The 23,715-nt window shown below is 41.2% G+C and overlaps 1 protein-coding gene across 35 annotated transcripts in view; it reads right to left on the minus strand.

Moving 5' to 3' along the window:
- ABLIM1 (actin binding LIM protein 1) overlaps nt 1-23,715 on the minus strand; it is a 219,979-nt gene that overhangs the window by 71,891 nt on the left and 124,373 nt on the right. For all 35 annotated transcript variants that reach the window (XM_082222587.1, XM_082222596.1, XM_082222612.1 and 32 more), the window contains 2 exons: nt 15,417-15,543; nt 13,803-13,896 (listed from right to left, as the gene is read on the minus strand). In XM_082222587.1, coding sequence (XP_082078713.1) covers nt 13,803-13,896; nt 15,417-15,543 — 221 coding nt within the window. The remainder of the gene's footprint in view (nt 1-13,802; nt 13,897-15,416; nt 15,544-23,715) is intronic.

Genomic DNA, 23,715 nt, shown 5'->3' on the forward strand with positions numbered 1-23,715 from the left:
CGTAAGTACTTCTGACCTCATTTTTCTGCTCCTTTCCAAGAGAACAACCATTGGAAAGCAGATACACATTATCAGGCACCCACCAGGATTTCTTCACTGCCAATGGATCTGGCAGAAGGACAGCTAATTATGAACAGATATTTTCTCTTGGCCAAAGGGACACATTTTTTGAGTATTACAGTTCAACAGCTGGGTTCAGCCCTCCTATCTCAATAACTCTTTCCTATCATTTGACAAAGAATTAATTTTAATGCTGTGTTCCTCTTACAGTAAGAAAGCAATTCCCTTTCTCACAATAATGAACCATTCCATTTTGACAACTAGAACTAGTAAAATATTTAACAGTACCCCATTTCTGTATATGTCACTATGGTATTAAATACTCTCTCAGGAGCAAAACACTATTAAAACAACCTGCCTTTGTGCTGTGTGGGTATTTTATGACCCTTGGAATGTTAATGGAACACCTTACATAGCAGAGCAGCCTAATGTTTACAGCATGGCTTTATTAAAAAAAAAAAATCCCCAAAGCTGCAGGTAATTCCCCTCCATCTGAAATTCACATGATGCCTTCTTCAAACATTACCTCTTCTAACTTTGGAATTCTTACTTTACGGCTATGTCTCGCTCTCAGTTTTCCTTAGTCTGCTATCACTGGTTAAACAAAACATGGGGGGGAATAGAATATTCTACCAACTGCCCTGTGATGAGCCATTTATTAAGTTTGTTTGATACATGGGCTGTTTTTTGTGAAATACAGAGTAATCACCACAATAAAGGCTGGTAAACATATTAGGATACAGGGATAATACTTGGAAGACAAGGGCTCCCATTCCTGAAAACAGATATACACTAGTCATCTAATGAAAAGCAAAGCTGTGTGGTTTGTTATTACCACCTCAAGCTCTCCTGCTTTTTGCCTTACTCTTTCCAAAGTGGAGAAACAAACCACAGAGTGATTGGTTTAGCATTACGTTCAAACCATTGCTCGTGGTTTGTTCCTCTCTAAATAAATCACAATCTGAAGTCAAGAGATGAATCACAAGTGCAGGTTCAGATGAAGCTCTAAACCAGTCACTTGGTGGCTTGTTCCCCCACTGACTAAGGGAACTGGGATTGTTTTGAGATGTGTGCCCCAACCTGCAGTTCATGCACATCGTGGTTAAAATAAACTGCAGTTTAGCACCATAAACAAACACCAAAAGACTTTCTAAAGTTTGTAGTCAATATTTCAGGTTTTAGGGTTTATTTAGATTCATTTCAGGGGCAAACCAGATGACTTTTTACATCAAACATGTCATACATTTTCAAGTTACAGGTAGGTAGCCATGTTGGTCTGCTGTAGTCAAAACAAAATAAAAAAATCCCTTCCAGCAGCACCTTAGAGACCAACTAAGTTTGTTATCGGTATGAGCTTCTGTGTGCATGGTATCTGAAGAAGTGTGCATGAACACGAAAGCTCATACCAATAACAAACTTAGTTGGTCTCTAAGGTGCTACTGGAAGGAATTTTTATACATTTTCAAATAATTCTGTATAAATTAGTGGGTGCCACAGGGTAACACAGGGCTGCTGGAGGGAAGAGAGATCTACCTACACAATCTTGGATGTTACCCTCAAATTTATATACCACCGAGGTTCTATGTATTCAAATGCATGGACATTCCACTCTGAAACAGGGAATGTCCATATGTTGATATGTATTAACCTTAGAAAGAAAAAGGATTTTAAGGGCTTCAAGTCACAGGCCTTAAACACCCCAAAATTGGGGGCAAACTGCACACAGCTGAGCATCACATGTAGTTTGTACCTAAACGCAGAAGTTTCTACCTTTTTGTTGAGTCTAGATGATAACTTCCTCTCATTACACAATTTCATTATTCTATTCTATAATTTAATTTTATTGCATTTTACACATATAATTTTATTTTATTTCTTGCTATATTTCAAGGGTCTAACAATTTGATAATACATTTCTATATAGGTTCCCTTCTCTCCCCTTTACCACAAATCCTGGACATATATATCGGATTTCTACAGTGTCTCTGAAACCTGCTAGTTTGACATCTGGTTCCAATTTTAGGGTGAATGTTTCACTTGTGTTTTATGGTTGTTTCATTGTTCGAAAGGGTCACTTCAGGATGGATCTACATTGTGCTTTAAACTGGCTGTGTGTAGGATATTAGAAGAACATCTGGAAACCAAGAATTCTAGCAGATTTTATTTTTAAGCATGCTGCTGCTGAGGCCACAAACTCAGACATAAGACTGAGGTGAGGCTTCTTAACTCTTACATTGTATGCCATTTCCCCACACTCCCCCCCCCCCATTTTTTCGCAAAGTCTTCAAATGCCAACAATTCCAGGTCAGCTACATGTCACTGAAGATCAATTTGACTCTTGAACACTTCGATGTCTTTGCACACAGGCTGTGGTTCAGCATAGGAATATCCTTTGAGCCTTTCTTACTGTAAGAGTGCAATACAATGGTACCTCGGGATGCGAACGGGATCCATTCCGGAGTCCCGCTCGCATCCTGAATGGGACGTAAGACGCGATGGCACGGGTTGCGTTTTGCCGCTTCTGTGCATGACGTCATTTTGAGCGTCTGCACATGCGTGAGCGGCGAAACCCAGAAGTAAGGCACTCTGTTACTTCTGGGTTGCCGCGGAGCGCAACCCAAAAGCACTCATTCACATTCAACCCGAGGTATGACTGTACTAACCCAACCCTCCTCATGTAGCTGGCTCTCCAAAGCACAATTTAAAACAGGGATCACTATTATGACACCCATGGGTGCCAATGTGCCTACCAGTATGTTCAATGGTACCCCCCAAAAGGTATCAGTAAATAGCCCTTCAAAATACAACAATGCACTGGAGACTTCCTGCTGCACTGCATTGGCCTCTTCTACACTGAACCCTACCACCACTCCTTAAACATGCTCATATTTCACTGGGTGGCAGGATTGGAACCCTTCCTCCCTGTTCTGTTCTGTTCTGAGCAGAGAAGAGGCATAAAGATCCTTCCTCTGTGAACAAGCATAGTGGTGGTTGATGAAGGTGCTTTTTTTACATTGTTTGGTGGGAGGGTGAGGAGACACATACCCACACCACATTGTGGTCCTGTCTCTTTTCATTATGGCAGCTATTTCGTGTTATGCCACACTCCCACAGGACTCATTCAAAATATGCCAAGCGGCCCTGGTTGGTCTAAAATCAAGATTGACTACATAGTAATATTTTGTTACATGGTCCACTTGCTTTACCTGTTTGTTAAAATTGTTTACTTGAAATTCACTCCCTGCATTCTGGGAACGCGAAAGCGTTGAAAAGTGGGCCAAAAACAACCTTTGAAACTCGCCTATTTTCCTCTACAGCCAGCCACCTCAGAAGAGTCCTTTAGAGCTTTTCACAATCTGACTTGACTTTAGAAAGTTTATGGATAAGTTAACTACCACCAGATCCTTGGGGGAATCCACTATCCTGTTTGGCACCTTGGGTAATCTGGATCAATTAGTTATGCAAATTGTGACACAGTACAATTATACAGGCAAATCCACCCAAGTGCATGTGTCATGTGCATGTATATGCTTGTGTTGTGTCGATTGGTGCCAAGTTATTCCTGTCATTTACAAAAGGCACCAACTGATTGACATCTAAGTCCCTGTTAGATATTTGCATCTGGGCAGTAAATGAACACTATCCAGCACAAGATGTTTACAAATCACTGGAGGAAGCATCAACAATTTGGGCTTCCATAGGGAGAAAGGAGTGATAGAAATTTAATTAATAAATAAATACCATGTTCGTTGTGGAGCAGCCATGCACTGCCCATCTGTAGTATTATTACAGTCTCTCTGGGACAACACCTGCACAGACAATCTAAATTTACTATGGCGTGTATTTAGCAAAGGAAAGATGAAAGCAGCCTGTCTCCCCCTCTCTACTAATAGGCATGTCTGGTTTAGCACTCCCAACCAGAAATACAGGGAAACAAGACTAATCAGGAAACAAACACTGTGACATCTTTTTTTTTAAAGGAAAGACAAACAGGGATGGGTTCTGTGTTAATGCACCCTTGGGCGTGAAACCACCAAAGTTGGGGGGCCCCCCTGAATCAACCAGAGTAAGAGACAGGTACAGAATTGTTTCAACCATCAACTACAATGCTCAGTTAGCTTTCAATCCTGGAACTTTCTCAGAATCCTTGGCATATCAGAGGACTCTGAAATTCCTTGCTTCTCATTAGAAGATAGCAAGGAATGTGATTATTTCTGGAGGAAAGAAGGCAAATAAGTAGAAAGGCAAAAAAGGCAGCAGGAAGTAAACAGACAAACAAACAAAAACAGCAACCATCGGCAAAAGACTCCTAATTTGGGGGAGTGGGTCTAGCTGCATTCATTTTTCCTTCCTAAATTTTGTTATTTGTTTTTTAAATGTATATACCATCCTATACCTGCAGGTCCTAGGACAGTTCAAAGGATAAAATCAGAAAATAAAATCACAGAATACATAATCAGAATAAAATCAAAAACAACCCAATAACACCCCCCCCAAAAAAAAAACATTTTGGAAGGCCATAGGATGGAGAGGGAAGCTCTGCAAAAACACAAGCTCTGAGTTCAAATTCTCTGCATGCCAAAGTGGAATGACAACCAGACCAGTGTGGTGGAAGGTGCACTAAACTGTACTGTTCCGCCTGCCCTTCCTGGAGGCTTCTTCAACACCTCTATTGCTTGTACTACCCCTTTCAAGTTATGGTTTTTCATCTAAAATTACATGCTAGATTTCCTGTTGAAGCATTGAAAATAAACAAGCAAAACCTGATTGTTCAGAGGTAGTTTTCTGGGGAGAGGAGGGAGAATAAATGAGTGTACATATCCCTGAGCAATACTGGCCTGCAAGGCTGAAGACAAATAACAGTCTTTAGAACACCTTTAGAGCCAGCATTGTCTGTGGTGTACATGATAATTTTTCCAGTCTCACCAAAGAAATTTTGCAGGCTTCTGAAGCATTAAAATCCTAATGACCTGTTTGACTAAAGTTGGTAATGGATAAAAGAAACATTTATGGATACCATGAACAAGGAGTGCTCTACCAACTTGGGGTGGGGTGGGGTTAGGGATGGGGTACATTAGTCTACCTCCAGCCTCTCAAACACTGCACTAAAATTATTTTGAGGATGAACAAAAGCCGCATGTGAGAGACAACCTAGGTGCTGAAACTTAACAGGTAAATCCCAAGCTGCAGCAGCAGGAAATCTGGACATTATTTTCTGACAGGTAATCAGGAATTTGAGAGCAAAGCTCATGCAAGCAAGCTTAACTTTTTTTTCTAAATTCCTATGAAGTATCACAAGATTTTCCAAGGGAACAATGAAATCCAAATTGTTTCACAAAGGAGATTTTTTATTCCTTGCACAATTTCTGTTTCTTTGTACTTTATTTCCCCCGCAAGCTCTTTATATTTACTTAATATTACTTCTCAATAGCATTTTTCTGGATGAGGGGATGAACGAGGAGACAGATTATGCACTGGCCTTCAAAACCATGTCTCCTAGGCAGCTGTGACCAACACAATGTTGCCAATTTCACATATGACTAATATGTTTATGCAGTTTAAATGTCTCTGCAGATATATATATCGGGTCATCATAGGCTCTAATGAGTTTGAATAATACATGTTTGCCAAAAACTACAACCAATGTAATGTGTGGGTAGCGTACGGAAACTAAAAGATTTTCACAGAGATATTCACTACTGTATTTATTTATTTTAAAATATTTACATCCCGTCTCTCCTAAATGTTCAGGTAGGGCAACAATAAAGTTCAACAAAATATAGTAAAAATACAAATATATGAGTTACTAGTGAAAAAAGCAAAGGGGCCCTAAAGCAGCAAATTCTCCTATAGCAATTTGTAGACATATAGGTTTATTCTGAGATGCAAATAGACTCAGCAACAAATCTATTTATTTTTAAATGATGCAGCAGCTTTTAGAGTTACACCCCCCACCTACAAGAAACAATTTCTCTGCCCCACTGAGATATTTCACTAGTGTAGCCTATGCATAAGGCATAGTCATGGTTTTCACTTCTTTGTTTCACAGTAATTTAAGATTGACTGTGATGTAATATGGGAAACGTTTTTCCATGTAAAATATATTCAAAGGAATACCATAAAAGCAAAGCACACACTAAGAACAGTTCAAAAAGAAATTAGAATTCAACCCAATGAATGACAAGCATTATTAATACAGTACATATATTCAGTATAATATATCTCATGACAAAGACAAGAAGCCACGCCAACTGCAAACAGGCATATTCTGTTCTTGCTGTCTGCTTGGCATATGGAGTCACCCCATCTCCCCTGCCCACATATTTTTCTCCTGAAAGTATTGTGCTCTCTCATTGCACACTTACATCTCACAAGAATTTGGAAGCATTTACCTTCTGCTAAGGCTTCTTTGCTGTGCTTTCTAAAACTTTTCCATCCAGTGAGGTGCTCATTCCACTTTCCTCAGATTCAAAAGAACTGCGAGAAACATCTTGCTGACACACAAAAACTCCCAAAGCACAATCTCACTGAACTGGCTAGCATAACCTCTGATAATATTTCTAATCCAAAAGACAGCCCTCTCTTCCCAATCACTGCACAGTGAAGAGAAGGACTGTTCAGTCTTTTCAGTTCAAGCTCAGAATCAATGGATCAGTCCATTGTGGAGGAAAAGACAGGGGGAGGTCACATTAGTCCAGGTGAGGGCAATACCATTTGTTTGTTTTAGGGTTGCCATATGTCCTCTTTTTCCAGGACACGGACTCTTTTTCATAGGTATGTAAAATGAGTCTCATCATAGCAATCCATAGTTAAAAGTATAAGCTGGCAAATGTGTCCTCTTTTTTGCTCTTCAAAATATGGCAAACCTGACTAGGTGTAATAATTTAACAGAATTACTCAGAGTTTTGTTCTTTCTGAGTGAAGTCAGCACCTAGAGGATACTTCTAGAATCAAGCAGAGCTGCACAGAAATGTTTTTCAAAAAAGTTTGAGGACATTCTGTATCCAAAAGACTATACTTTATTTACTAAGCATCCGGTAGATATTAAGCAACTGACAGTGGAGTCTTGTAAACATCTGCTCAACAGTAAACCTCATTTATTCAATGGAACCTACTTCCAGGTACGTTTGTACAGAACTGCAGCCCAAATCTTAACCAGAGTCTTCATATTAGTAACTGGCCCCCTTAAAAAAAAAACTGTCCTTGAGCCAATTCTCTTGCTTGATTTTCTGGTAAGCTGTAGAATAATATTATGTTGCCAGGCCATTTAACAGCAATTATCTAAACAATATATTCCAGTGCATATCATACAGATGATTTGAATATTGGATTTCTGAAGCTAACTAAATCAGAGAGGAAGGAATTTGTATGCCAAGCTGCACTATTATTTTAAAACAGGTACTTGACATATGAAAATTTCAAATATTCATCTCAGCTTCATTGCTAAACCTGAAATTTAATTGGGTTATTAATTGGGTTGGGTTAATTGTAATTTCAGTCTTGGCTGCTACAGTTCCATTACACTGGGATTTCATTCCTTTCTGTTAAACTCAATTCTAATTAGTTCAATTCTAGCGGGAATGATGGAAAGATATGAATCTGTGATGTAATCCCTATAAAATATGTTTTTCAAACCTGGTAACAAGTGACATAAGTGGGCCCAGGGAGGGATGCATAAAGTGTAAGTTTAGAGCCACAAGTCTGTGGGTGTCCTTGAAGCAGCTTAAAGTCTAAAAAAAGTATTTATTTCAAGAGCATGACGTTTTTTCTTTCTTTCTTTCTTTCTTTCTTTCTTTCTTTCTTTCTTTCTTTTTTCTCCCAGTCTCCCACCCTGGGAGATCTTTCCTTTCCCGCTTTTCACCCAGGATCCTTGAGCAACCATCCATCACTTTCATGTGTGTATAATGCTCATAATGATCCAGAGTAGAGGACACCAAGGAAACCAAAAAAGAAAGAAAGAAAGAAAGAAAGAAAGAAAGAAAGAAAGAAAGAAAGAAAGAAAGAAGATAGAAGAAGGAGAGGAATAGAAGGGGGGAAAGAAAAAGAAATAAAAAATACTTCTGATTTTCTGTCTGTCACTTACATCCAAAAAATATTCAGGATATGACTTTCAGAAGCTACAGCCCATTTTGTGAGATGCTAGATCTTGGCTTGTTGTGATGATGCAATAACTTGAACCCTGCTTCCCTATGTGTTTTGGCAAATGTCTTTTACCTCCTTGGACTGAGACCGTAGGCCTTGAGGGTACCCCCTGAAGCATGAACACATCTTATTTTCATGTCATGTCACCTCAAACTCTCTCTTTTAAAAATGTATTAGTGTAATGAAAAGTTGAAACATTATGGGCATTATGAGCTGTATTTCAAACAGCTCACCACACCAACCAGACTCCATTAGCTGCTATACAGATAAAGGAACGGATCATAGTTGTGAAGTGAGAGTGGTGCCCTGCTCAAGCCTCTACTCAGGGGCAGAACTAGGCTTTATTTCACCTGGGTCAAGGATCCAGTTTGCAAGGATGCTCATTTGCAAGGGGGGGGCTAGGAGCCTCAATCGCACCCCTCTGGAGGCTTCAGTACAGGCTACATGATCTCATGCGATGATTTTGCAAAGTTTATTGCAGATAAAGTCGCTCAGATTCAGGAACAGGTAGACTCCACCGTGGGAGCAGGGCCGGGGCGGGAGAGTGCTAGAGTTCTGTCTAGTCAAGTTGAGTGGGATCAATTCCAATCTGTTACCTCCAAGGATGTGGACAGGCTGCTTGGACGAGTGAAACCAACCACGTGTCTCTTTGATCCTTGCCCATCCTGGCTTATAAAAGCTAGCCGGGAAGGGCTGGGCGATGGGCTTCACGGGGTGGTGAATGCTTCTCTCTGTGAGGGAGCCTTCCCAGACCTGCTGAAAGAGGCGGTTATCAAACCGCTTCTTAAAAAACCATCTTTAGATGTGGCCAATATCACCCAGTCTCAAATCTTCCATTCTTGGGCAAGGTGATTGAGCGAGTGGTTGCTGAACAACTCCAGGCAAGCCTGGAAGAAGTGGACCATCTGGATCCCTTCCAGTCGGGATTCAGGCCTCATCATGGGACTGAAACTGCCTTGGTCGCACTGGTCGATGATCTCCGGCAGGCTAGGGACAGAGGTAAGAGCTGTTTCCTAGTTCTGCTGGATCTCTCAGCGGCTTTTGATAACATCGACCATAACATCCTTCTGGACCGTCTAGAGGGGTTGGGAGCTGGGGGCACTGTTATACAGTGGTTCCGGTCCTTCCTCCTAGGCCGTGTTCAGAAAGTGGTGGGGGGGGGATGAGTGTTCAGACCCCTGGGCTCTCACTTGTGGGGTGCCTCAGGGTTCTGTCCTCTCCCCCATGCTTTTCAACATCTACATGCAGCCACTGGGAGAGATCACCAGGGGGTTTGAGCTGGGTGTTCATCAATATGCGGATGATACCCAGCTCTACCTCTCTTTCAAATCAGAACCAGTGAAGGAGGTGACGGTCCTGTGTGAGTGTCTGGAGGCGGTTGGAGGATGGATGGCGGCTAACAGATTGAGGTTGAATCCTGACAAGACAGAATTGCTGTTTTGGGGGGAGAGGAGGTGGGCAGGTGTGGAGGACTCCCTGGTCCTGAATGGAGTAACTGTGCCCCTGAAGGACCAGGTGCGCAGCCTGGGAGTCATTTTGGACTCACAACTGTCTATTGAGGCGCAGGTCAATTCTGTATCCACAGCAGCTGTTTACCAGCTCCATTTGGTATGCAGGCTGAGACCCTATCTGCCCGCGGACTGTCTCACGGGAGTGGTGCATGCTCTGGTTATCTCGCACTTGGACTACTGCAATGCGCTCTATGTGGGGCTACCTTTGAAGGTGACCTGGAAACTACAACTAATCCAGAATGCAGCAGCTAGACTGGTGACTGGGAGTGGCCACTGAGACCACATAACACCAGTCTTGAAAGACCTACATTGGCTCCCAGTACGTTTCCGAGCACAATTCAAAGTGTTGGTGCTGACCTTTAAAGCCCTAAACGGCCTCGGTCCAGTATTACCTGAAGGAGCATCTCCACCCCCATCGTTCTGCCCAGACACTGCGGTCCAGTGCTGAGGGCCTTCTGGCGGTTCCACACACACATTTATACACACATAATATAAAAGCAGAAAATCATAGATAGTGTAATATATTGTAGCTATTACTTCTTAGAAATGTTGAGAAGATATAGCCTGCACTACGTTTTCGAAGATTAACAAAATAAACTTTCCACTAAATTAAAGATAAGCCCTCATTCTTTTCATACCATCGTTTCCTGTTAAGGATACAGCAGCCAACAGGAAACTAGCAGTTTTCCACTGATGCTGGTTCCTTTCTGCCCTTGTTACCATGGCAATAGCTCTATAGAGCCTTACTATGTAATAAATTATACAAGTTCTTTTTTGTGCATTGCTAGAAATTAGCACAGCTTAATTAAGGTTTAATCAGCTATTATACTTGGTATCATTAGGTGTTCTTGAACTACAGATTTACAAATTCATCTGCAGTAGATGAGCTTTCCTTTCTACTCCTTGTTCTGAAAGGTCAAAGAGGATTTTTGTTGCTGTTGTTATTGTAATGGTTGCAGTGCCTACTCTTCCTGCTGAATATCCTGGTTTTATTTTCCCTACTGGCTTGTTTGATAAGGATTCATTCTCATTCTGTGAGCTGGACTGCTGACTTAATGTTCAACGCCACTTGCCCCAGTTGTCTAATCAGTTCCAGGTTCTCATATGGTTAATTTGAACCTTCCCACTGTTGGTAGTTCTTATCTGTCAGGGACTGTGCTGAGGAGGGCTGCACAGATGAGGAATGGTAGGAGCCTACCCCTTCCCCTTCTCCTGATCAGGATCCTGATCTTCCCAGGAGCAGTGAGACAGTAAAGATTTGGAACAGTGGTTCGCAGAGGAAAACAGTTCAGAAGGCAAAAGTTGGGAAGAGCTGGATGGTGAACAGCTAGGAGAAGAACTGAGAAAGAGAGAGAGTTAACAGAATCCGGTTTGCTGGGAAGTGTCCAGCCGATCAGTTCAAGATCACAGAGATTAGATAAGGTAGCTGCACAGAAGGCACAGTGGTTGCGAAATCAGGTTGCAAGACGAGGAAGTGACAAGGGTGACTCTAGGGGAAGTGGGTGTAAACCTTAATAAGGAGCACCTTTACTCCGAGAATGGGCTCTTTGTTCTTTCGCTGTGATCATTAAAATCTCTTTAAATGGTAAGAGACTATTTTTGCTTTGTTCTGCTTATCCACGGCTAAAGGGAGGGAGGAAGCCACTTCCCCGAAGCCTGACATTATCTGACTCTGAGAGGCCCTGTACTGAATGCAACAAATGGGACAGCTGTAAAATTGGTTCCTGCATCTGTCTTGAATTCTATAGCTCATGGTTAGTGAGGAGAGGGCCTAACCACGAATCCCAGATCTGACAACATGCTAATCCGAACCTTGGCTTGGTTCAAAACAACATGGCAGCAAAAAGGAGCAGAGAATAGGAAAGTAGCTACAATCTCTCCCCCCCCCCGCCCTGTCACCCACGTTTGTGTAGTCCTGGTAAGCTATAGTTTGCTTTACTGTGTCCTGTGAATCAGGTCAATGTCTCCATCTCATTTGACAAATTATTGCTTCTCAATATCCATAGAACCCATTCAGTTTTGTAATCTCCACCAGCTGAGCAGTGATGAATCAAAATCCAATTTAATAAGAAAGGTGAAGAAAAACATGCTAGATACACAACCTCAATCTTTATAAAAACCCAGAGTTTCCTTTTATAGGGACTAGTGCTGCCCTCTGGTGTATTTCTTCTATGACAGTACTGGTTTAATCTATCTAAAGTGCACACACATCTTCCTATCAAAATCTATGGAAAACTACACAGAGAAAAGATCTTTAAATGTTCACAAAGCAAACTAAAGTAAAAGAAAGTGTTATAGCATGTAGGAAATGCACTGCTCCAAAGCATTCAGACATCTACTTCTGCAAAAATACCAGGAAGAACATGCTGAAGATGTTAAATAATCCATCATTTGAGCTCCAAAAAATTAAACATAATTGGCAGCCATTTTTTTGTTGATTCCTATTTTCAAGTGACATTGTCAATCCTGTAAGGGGACAGGGTTGGTGAGGTCTATGGGGAGTATGGGAGGAATTGGTGAGGTCTAAGGAGGGTTAGGGAAAGGGGTTGACAAGCCTAGCGAGCAGGGGAGCTGCTGTGTGTGTGTACACACAAACACACAGTACAAAGAACTCTCTTCATGTGAACCAGGAAGTAACCTATTCAAATGAAGAAGAGATCTTAAATCATTTCCAGGGATGCAAAAAAAGAGCTGCTATTACACATCAATGAAGAAATGAATGGATTTAATATAGGGAAAATATTAGAGAAATGAGCCTAACGAGAGTATTCTCAGTGGGTATGGAACACTGACTGACAGGTTTTTGCGAATTAAAAATTGGGCAAGGTAGTGGAATGGGGTGGCTGGAATCCTGAAAAGAAGCACCACACACTGTAAGCTTCTGTTGTAGGGTTCTACTTGTCTGATACTATTTCTAAGTGCCACCAACATGCATAGTGTCTACTAGGAGTGAAAGGGCAGAAGGCAGGGACCCCTTAACAGTAGGTGGAACCAGAGTCCATGAGAGGAAGAGCCAACTAGTTCTAATTTTGTCCCCATGCTCCTCTCTGTTGAGTTTTACAAGGGCAACACTGAGACTAAGGAAGTTGAGGAACGCAAGCGGCAGTACCCTGGACTGGTTATAAGTGAAAATGAAGGCAGGAGAATATAGCTGAGGGCAAACTGGGGATGGTGTGGCAGTGCTCCATTTACCTCAATGGGCCAGGCTCCACTAGAGTAATATATGAAAAATAGCCATACAAAAACACAAAGCTCAGGAATATTAGAATGGCTAAATCTCTGTCAATGGAAAGAAAAGCAGTTCCCACCACAAAGAAAATGACAGCGCATTTAAGTCAGGGATAGCAAACTGGATCTGGCCAATGGGCCAGAACTAGAATTGGCCCATCTTCCATGGGCCACTTTTGAGGTCAAGAGATTCAACTTCAAAGGAAGAATTGGGAGTTCACTCTATACAATTCTGTATTGTTATTTTCTACCTTTGCAGATACTTCAGATACTTTCTTGCAACAAGCATTTTCCAGAACTAAAAAGTACTTTCTTTTAAAACTACATTTAAAGTACCGGTATATCCTTTTAATATTAGTATACCTGTATACCTGAAGGAGCGTCTCCACCGCCATCGTTCTGCCTGGACGCTGAGGTCCAGCGCCGAGGGCCTTCTGGCGGTTCCCTCATTGCGAGAAGCAAAGCTACAGGGAACCAGGCAGAGGGCCTTTTCGGTAGTGGCGCCCGCCCTGTGGAACGCCCTCCCATCGGATGTCAAAATGATAAACAACTACCTGACATTCAGAAGACATCTTAAGGCAGCCCTGTTCAGGAAAGTTTTTAATGTATGATATTTTAGTGTTTTTTGGTTTCTATGGAAGCCGTCCAGAGTGGCTGGGGAAACCCAGCCAGATGGGCGGGGTACAAATAAATTATTATTATTATTATTATTATTATTATTATTATTATTATTATTATTATTATAAAATATTACAGTAGAATGAAGTGTTGGACATGCTCCTACTGTACAAAAATATGTGCTTCATTTCTTCTCTTTTAAATGGAAAAATACTGTTACACTAAGCCATGCAGCTCTCTTACCTCTAGGACTTTCCCAGTGATGAACTGGTGGCATGCTTCACATTTGACACCAAAGAGAACCTGATAGTCCTTTTCACAGTAAGGTGCACCATCTCTGAAAGTAATCCACATGATGTAAATAAGTTTCTCCAATATGCTAAATGCATATTTGATGCATTGAAACAACTGGGGTGAAGACAAGGTAGCTGTTTTGCACTCAACAATTAAAAAATGTGTTTGTTCAAGTATAATGGCTTCGGCCTTGTATACCTAAAGGAGTGTCTCCACCCCCACCTTTCAGCCCAGAAACTGAGGTCCAGCTCCGAGAGCTGTCCGGCGGTTCCCTCATTGCAAGAAGTGAAGTTACAGAGAACCAAGCACAGGGCCTTCTCAATAGTAGCATCTGCCCTGTGGACATGCAGTCAGATGTCAAAGTGATAAACAATTATACAACCTTCCATAGACACCTGAAGGCTGCCCTATATCAGAAAGCTTTTAATGTCTGATTTATTGTGTGTTCTTTTATATTTTGTTGGAAGCCACCCAGAGTGGCAGGGGCAATGTGGTCAGATGGGCAGGGTACAAATAATACGTTGTTGTTGTTGTACAAATAATATGCTGTTGTGGTTGTATGAGCACGGCTGCCCCACCATGCCATCCACTACTGCTAGGAATGCTTATAATAAATGAGTGTATGTCTGACAGTTTGGAGAACTGATCTGACATCAAGTGTCAGGTAAGCCAAAGAAGTGATGCAGATGCCCTGATCAAACAGTTCTATTTTTATGTTTATTTTCAGCACCACTTTGTTTCCTTTGGTATCCTCAGTGACAGAAAAATCTTTCTCTTTTTTTTTTTTTTAGCACCACACAAGCGTCATGGTGTGGAACAGAGGTGTAAGTTATGCAGGTAGATCTGTCAATTACACAAGTCAGATAAGAAATAATGGACAGTGCAGATTATATTAGAAAAGTTTTATCTGGCCATTCAAGCAACAACATTCAGCAAAGACCTGCCTGGAATCAAGAACCTCATGTATTTCAAACACAGATGGGTGCATTTATGACACCTATTATTTTAATCTAGCTGTTCAGTTAGTGCCTACAAGTATCAAAATTTCTCTCTTCCCTTGTATATTGTGCAATATTTCTCTCTTGCCTCTGAAGAATCAGCAATTGGTGCAATTTGAGAAATGATACTTGATGGAATGATGGCTTACTCTATCTGGGAAGATGAGTGGACACACATTGATTATCTATGTGCTATGGAGGGAGGTGGAATATAGTGGAAGCAGATTAGATTGTACACTCCTCCACTTCATAAGACAGAGATGCGCAGTGATCTGTTACCAAAATCTATTGCAATTTCTTATGCACTTGCAGACATCCAAGGAGAAGGGAGGCAATACCACTGTATCGCTGTCTAGTTCACAATACGGTCCTCTGATAAGAATGAATCCTGCTAGGCAAAGGGATCGGTTCTACTGTGGGTATTACCAGTGGATCAAGAGCAGGACTTCTAGCTGAGTACTCACCAGTAGGAACACTAAGAGATCCTGTTGTAATATACCTTTGGTACTGTCACTTATTCAAAAAACAGGTCAAACCACTGTGTATTTAATGCAACAAAGCTTACTTGCTGATGTATTCTCCAGTCAGGACTTTTGCACAGGCCTTGCATTTGAAGCATCCCAGATGCCACTGCTTATCCAGTGCTAGTAATGCTTGTCCATTCTTTATATCTCTTCCACAGCCTGCACAATCTGAAAATAAAGCAATATGCATAGATCAGTTGGCCTGCGTTTCCCCCAGCCAGCCACTCCAAGATTAGACCAGCTACCGTCTCTATGAAGCAATATAATATACTTTATGTACTCCAGCACATAAATTCTATGTAGAACAAAAATTCTAAAACATCTGGCTGGCAGAGCGGGCCACATGTTGCATATATTATTTTTAAGTTTAGATGCGGGCAAATATAGCCCTGTCTTTGAAAGAAAACAACTGACAATTTTCTTCCAGCTTCACCAAAATGCAAGAATATGATTAATTTTATTTTTGCATACAGCTACTCTAATTAGCACCCAGGATCAAACATTTCCCCCTTTCAAGGAGTTGGGGCTGACAATCCTTTTTATCTCATTCCTCTCATTGTACTTTACATTTCTACCCTCTAGATGGCAGTAACTCTCTAAATGTTGTCATGAAAAGCTAGTAGGTAGAATATGTAAGGGGTAAGGGTATAAAAGATCTGGTTGTTTTCTTTTAAGGAAACCAGAGCTTCATTCTCTGCTTCTCTTGGGTATAGGTATAGAAAAAGTATACTAAAAGAAAGAATTTCAACAGATATTTCAGGCTGGTAAAAAAAGGAACAGGCCATTATGCCTAGACTCTACTTCAGAACTTGGGAGTAAAGGCAACCTTGTCCTGATTTTCTGAAATTATCTGAACCAAGAAAAAAGCTAAGGGAATAAAAGCTGCATCAGGAAGTATGAGTGTATCTACCTTCCTTTACAAGGTATTGCAAAACTGTGGTCATAAATGTTGGAGCCAAAAAGCTAAAGAATATTTTCTGCATTGAAAATCGACACAGAAAGTCAATTCAATAAATAAATAAGTGTATTAAAAATTCACAGATGATTGTGATTCATTCAAATAACCAACTTTTTAGTGCAAAACACTAAAAATCCGGTTCCATTATGAATATTAAACTTTTAAATATATTGCAACTGGCTTTGTCATTAGGACAAGAAATAAAAGAATAAACAAAGATCCATTTTGATGCCTCAGTATCTCAGCTTCACTATTTGCTTTTGACATCCTCATATTAACACACACCAACTGATGTGAATCAGCAGTCAATGAACAATGAAAGGGAAACCAGTCTAGTCACTGTGGAAAAGGACTAGTTCAATTAGTATATAAAAAAAACCCTGATCTGTGCAGTTCAAACTATTCATGGAACCTTTTGAGTGTAAATGCCCAGAAAGCCATGGGTTACAACAACATTATCTTGTGCCAATGTGGCTTCTGGAACCTCTTGCCCTTATATTGTAATGAAATATCACTGTGTTGTCATATGAGAAGATTTTTACTCTGGCTACAAGTTTCACAAACCCATGAAAAGCCAATTAGACTTCCAAAAGCCACTGTTTTTAACTATTTATTATTCCCTGTAAGATGTTTTGCATAACTCCAAAAGTATGCAAAAATACTCTCCAAATCAATGATGTCAGTGAATGTTGGACTAGCTTGTTATACTGCAACTCTTAAATTATAATTTCCTTGTAGCATCTAGCTGCTGGACAGGATACTGAACTAGAAGAAACACTGATCTAACCAGTGAAATGAACACTGCCATTGTGTCTTACTTGTGAGCTTTCCAGAGATGTTTCACTGGCCAGATCAGTAGACAGAATATCAAGTTAGAAGGACCATCAGTCTGATCCTGGATGACAGTCTTTATATTCAGACAGTACAGGTCAGGTGTCCCCAAATGGTATTGACTCATAGTAAGCACAAGCCCCGAGTTGCATATATTTTGGTTAAAAATTAAAGTGCTCCAGGGTGACTTTAGAATGTCCAAAAGATTTCCTATTTGATGCCCAACAGCCAGGAATTTGAACTGGCCATCAAGAAATACAAAAAAATATATACTTGGGGGCCAGACATGAAGCTGCTCTGTGTTGTTCCAAGAAGCAAATGGATTCAGACTATGGACGGTGAAGAGATTGCTTCTTCCTATCTGCATCACTTGCATAGGTGCTCTGTTCCCTTGGGGTGCCTCAGGGTTTGCTGACTGTATATTTATAGGTATTTTTAATTGTTTAATGTACCCCTACATTGATTAAGCAGCTTATACATTCCTTAAAATATAATCATCTTCCTCCGCTAAACTTAGCCACTGTAATGGACCCATCCAATGATCTATCATGTACAAATGTGGGGGGGGGGGAAATCCCACAATTCCATTTATCTGTACCTTGTTTTGATAAAGAGAGCTATAGATGAGACCCCATATTATGAAATGCACAATAATGCAGAGCCCATCAGCCAAGTAGCATCAAGAAATAAATCTGTCAAAGAAAATGCTTCAAAGCCAATTTATTTTACTTTTGCTAAGAGCAAAACAAATCCTTGCCAGCAGCTACAGAAGAGCCTTGCCATCAAAAGTGGCATGCATACAACAAAGGGACCCAATTTCCTCAGGGAAATGAGCTTCATCTTCTCACAGAGTAACGATCAGAAGCAGGTTTTACTTGACGTCCAAAGTAAAAGCTTATTTTTTGAATTGTGAAAAATATCTTGATTTGTGTCTTTCAAATGATTTACATTTGTGGGGGGGGGGAATCCAATTATATGGCAGTATAAACAGAATTATTGCCCCCCCCCCACTGCTGCAAAAAAGCATTTGTGTGTGTCTTGTGTATAGTTACTTACTTGAATAGTATTATCAAGCTTAAAAACAGAAATAAATGGTAGTCTGGGCATTACTGGCTACATCAGAGGTTTTCAAGTTTTCTATTTCCAGAGAACATTTTGCACATCAATTTATCTCCTGAGAATCTCCTGAGCATGTGCCACAGAAACCATGCACGGTCCAGTGGATTATGGAGCATGTTTTATGGTGCATGTTCTACAGCTGGTGAGACTTATCATAGCACCTGGTGGACAGCTGGACAATTCCAGAACACAGCTTTGTGGCTGCCCATTTTAAGGCAAGGCTGGGATAACTATGGTCCTCCAATTGTTGATGGACTACGGTTTGTACCATTAGCTATGTTGGCAATGGACTACTAGAGCTACAGCCCACCATTACCAGGAGGACCGCAGCTTCTGCATCACCATGCTAGGGGAGGAGCATAAGGATAAGATTGTCCGCTATTATTATTATTATTATTATTATCATCACCCTTTATTTTTATTCATCATTACTGTACGATTCTCTGAAACACCTTTTGACAAGCATTGTTATTAATAGTTTGCTTTACTCCCTTATCAGTACTTCATACAACGACTGCTTATAACTCAAAATAGTTTTTTCGGCCAAACACACAGCAGCTCTTAAAGGTCTAGTTTTATGTTAGCATATTCAAACCAGCATCAATCAGAGGAATTCAACTGCAGGTATCATGCTCCTGGACAGTCGTTACGCCATTGTACTTAATGAATATACAGAGCAACTAACTGAACAGTGAAGGGTAGTATACAGTTAGACAAGAAGTAGGTAGGGCACAGTCCCATCTAGTGGAGTTCTAGGCAATCAATATACATGCACCAGTCACAGGGATGAAGCACCAGTCACAGCACACATACACACACAACTTGCAAGAACACTGCCCCCTCTCACCCAGTCTGTGAGAGCAGGGAGCGTTTCAGCATGGTGCATTGCCGCTCCTCTTTCCCACCTCTGGGATGGAGAAGATGTGCTGCAACGCCTTGTGGAACGCTTCCTCCTCCCACTGAGACTGCAAGAAGGGAGGCGTTCTGCTGCTGAGCTTTGCCACTGAGCGGGAAGGGAGGTTTGACAAGGGAGAAGTGCTTCCCAAAGTTCCCCCAGCCCAGCCCAGAAGGGTGGCAAGGCTTTGCACTGGCTGCTTCTTAAGAAATCCGCACAAAGCCTCCCTGTTGGATGGGAAGGGAGCTTCGTAAGGCATTTCTCCTTAAGGAGAAGCGCTTTCCAAAGCTTTCCCACCCCAGCCTGGAGGAGTGGTGAGGCTTTCCAAGGGATTCTCCTTTCTGAGCCTTTGCAAATCCTTGTCACTGGGCATGTGGGGGTGGGAATTCTACAGGAGCCTTTTCGCCTCAGGCGCCAAAACGTCTTCGGCCACCCCTGACTAACTGTACAAATGTGCAGTTTGAGGCTATATGCTAGACTGAAAGCACAAAAGTCTTCTCTATCAACACCCCTCAAAAAACTCCCAGAACTCCCAGTGAACTGTTGCCAAGGCCCATCAGAATGCAACACTTTAAGAAACAGGAGACAGAGAGGATATCTGCTACCTTTGGCCTTGTTGCAGCAGTATGGGAATATGAATACGTCGCAACAGAAGTTTTCGACAGAAGACAGTGCTGCAGGAGACATCTCTAAAAGTGATCCATTGCAGGGATGGCTTTTTTGTGAAACCAACTTGGATTTATATTTACTGTTTGTTTCTACATGCTTCTATATTAGGATGTGATGGTGGAGGATTAGAACACGCATATTTGAAACTAGAGATATATATTTCATATCTTTTCAAAAAGCAGCTGAGGGCAGAGTCAGAAAAAGGGGATAATATTGCTTGGGGATCTAATCTGACTGGTCTGTATTTTGCCAATGCCTGCAATAAAATGCTTTTTATAAAATAAATCTATTTTGACATATCATAACTGACGTTCACCATACGCAAATGTCATGCCCTATATAATCACTTTCACTGCAGGCTTTCTAAGCTATGTTCTTACAGTTTACAACAGTGACACTTTGTTTAAACTCTGTTCTTTCAACTTACATTGACACTAATACACATACATGCAAACCTACACACACCACGTAGAAATAAAAAGATTTAAAGTTTCTCTGTGCAGAGTTGTAACACAGGAACCTGAGAGACCTGGAAACCATACATTTGCCCTGAGAAATACTGTGGATTCTGCAATGGCTACTATGACACAGCAACAAGAGATCTATTTATTTTCAGTATCACAATATTTCCTTAGTATCAACAGATATATAGCATATGGAGGCAAAATTTAAACCCTAGTGAGTGCCTGTGATTGGGCTGCACACAGCAAAACCTGGTATAACACAGCAAACAACACACACAAACATCGGGGGTGGGGAGAGATCTTACTACAGTCACCATAAATCATGTACACTGTTATTACTATGCAAAACCAGCCCAGAAAATCACCAATAACATACAAAAAAATCATAACATAGCAAGATACAATGGGTGATCTTCATGAGTTTTTGTGTATACAAACTACAGCTTATAGTGTGGTATAAAGGTAAAGGTACCCCTGCCCGTACGGGCCAGTCTTGACAGACTCTGGGGTTGTGCGCCCATCTCACTCAAGAGGCCAGGGGCCAGCGCTGTCCGGAGACACTTCCGGGTCACGTGGCCAGCGTGACATCGCTGCTCTGGCGAGCCAGCACCAGCGCAGCACACGGAAACGCCGTTTACCTTCCCGCTATAAAGCGGTACCTATTTATCTACTTGCACCCGGGGGTGCTTTCGAACTGCTAGGTTGGCAGGCGCTGGGACCGAACAACGGGAGCGCACCCCGCCGCGGGGATTCGAACCGCCGACCTTTCGATCGGCAAGCCCTAGGCGCTGAGGCTTTTACCCACAGCGCCACCCGCGTCCCTATAGTGTGGTATACTCATCTGAAAATTCATTCATTTTGAATAAATCGTGTAAAGCAGGCTACACTCCAAACCTGAAAACCATCTTCCATTATACTCTCACTCAAGCACAGTGATATGGCAACCTTCTGCCTCCTCTGCTTCTGAATACCAGTTGCTGGAAACAGCAGAGTGGAGAGTGCTATTGTTGCTCAGCTCCTGCTTGTGGTTTTCCCACAGGCTTCTGGTTGAGAACAGAATGCTGGACTAAAGGAGTTGTCAGCCGGATCCAGCAGGCTCTTCTTATGTTCTTACACTCTTATAATGTTGTTCCCATGGATCCCTTTACCCATATAAAGATACAGCACAGCAGCATGGTGTGTGGGAGGGAGGGATGTAGGTCACCATTAACACAGTGCCATTTACTGACATTTAAGATATCTTTTTTACTTCTCCTCTGAGAAAAATTTCATTGTTGTGTATACAGAGAACAATAATCCACTGATGTTTAGTCTCCAAGAGTATGAGATATATCTCACTGGGGACTTGATTAATCCTTTCAGGGACAAAAAACCCGCAGCAGGATTTCAAGGTCTGTCTTATCCAGGCCTTGAACAGGGCAATTTACCAGTGGCTCCCTATCATCTTATGAATGCCTTGTTCACTTAATGTACGATAGGTGAACCTGTTTCTCTCTGGCAGATATTTAATAGTATACCTTTTTGGCACATAAACACTTAATGTGGAGAGAACACAAGAGCATTACAAGGTCAAGGTAGGGCAGTCTTAAGTATTATAAATCTGAGGGAGCTATAGGTTCTTCTGTCTCTCACACACAATTTTTTAAGGGTGTGTGTGAGAGCAGAGAAATAATTTATATATGGCTGGCAGGCAAAAAAAGAGAATGAGATGTAGCCTGGATATGTCATGACTGGCAAAATTAAACCTGTAGAACCACAATTAGGGTTGCGTTCGTTCCCAGGAGATCTAATAGTAATTGATGCAATTGTTTCAAACTACAAATATAAAGAAGTGATTTCAAAGGATGCTATCAACAAATCTCAGTCTTCAAGCAGATGGAAAATTGTGAGTACATTTTGAGTGATAAAACTGGGCCTATTGCCTGATTCTGAGCTGTTGACTTACCCCTGAGCCAATTGTGCAATTTTATAAATGTTGTACTGAGCAATCAAACCCTAGATCTTTAAAGTAAATTCAAGGTGTTAGGAAATAACACCAAATGCACTCTGTAAGTAATTTTAATATGCAGTTTAAGCAAGTGTGCTAATGGGGGTGGGTGGAGAAGAGATAGCTTTCTCTCTACTAATCTTCCCACTTGTAGCACGTAGAAACCTCTTAGATCCATATTTTGATTCCTCTCAGTGTACAAGAAGATCCAATTTGCTTCGAAAGCAGCTCCTTTTCAAATTCTATTATATTTCAAATCTTTAGTAGATTTAGGAAATATTTCATTCTAAACAGTGGAAAACCATGACAATATGACTGAACAATAAAGACTCTAGTTCAGGGGTAGTCAAAATGCTGCACACCAGAAGATATTGGACTACAACCACTATCATCCTTGATCCTTGGCCATGCTGGTTGGGGTTGATGGGAGTTGGAGTCCAACAACATCCAGAGGGCACCATAGTAGCATAATTTTGATGTTCCATGTCTGGGGATCTCTGTTCACAAAGGGAATATGGACAGAGGGAGATGCTATTGTTGTGGTCTGGAAGTGTTGTCAGAATAGGAGTTATAAAACAGAAAGAGGCCTGATAAAAGATCAGGGACTTGGGAGGACAGCCAGAGTATTAAAGATTTTCACTCTTCATTTCAGGCAAAGAAGAGGCATCATTCCAGTCATAAATTGTTACCAGGTTAAAGTAATATTTTGGAGCTGATCCTTGGAACAGACAATAGAGCTCTGTTTTGTTTGTTTGGTTTTTGCCTTCACTACAAAGACCGGTTTCCATTTCAATTAGTGTGCAAACTGGGACAGTAACCAAGATGACTAAGCTTTGGACTCAGAATGTTCAGTGGTGGCTGGATCTCTTCTCTCTCCATAAACAAAGACATAAAGGCAGAGTTCTCATGCTCATGAACAGAAACAATGCAGCATCCTCATTATCAAGGTCTTTTCACAGTCAACAGGAACAAAGAAATCATGAAAAAACATGCCCTTCCTACAGAAGCATGTATGTGTTAGAGGAATTCCAGAGAAGAAGTGTCAAAAAGTCTCTGCAGACAAGTATTCTGCATTTACTATGTAACAAACAGCTTGATTTTATTTCAGAACCCATTGTATAGCATTTATACATTCTCAACAAGCTTAACTTCATAAAATTAGAATAGTCTTCATACTTATAATAGATCCCATAAGATTGAGGGGATGGAGCAGTGAAAGGAACCTGTTTACCCCTAAATTCCTGAGCAGTACTCTTTCCCAAATTCTTTTCCTCCCTCCTCATTTTCATTCAGTATATGCCTCTATGGATTTTTAACCATTTCAGTTATTTTTCAATATAGCAAATTCTGAACTCACATTTTCCTTTGACTTGGTCATACCTGTGTGTGTGTGTGTGTGTGTGTGTGTGTTTATGGG

The sequence above is a fragment of the Podarcis vaucheri genome, assembly GCF_965113315.1.
Source record: "Podarcis vaucheri genome assembly, chromosome: 5".
Classification (NCBI taxonomy): domain Eukaryota; kingdom Metazoa; phylum Chordata; class Lepidosauria; order Squamata; family Lacertidae; genus Podarcis; species Podarcis vaucheri.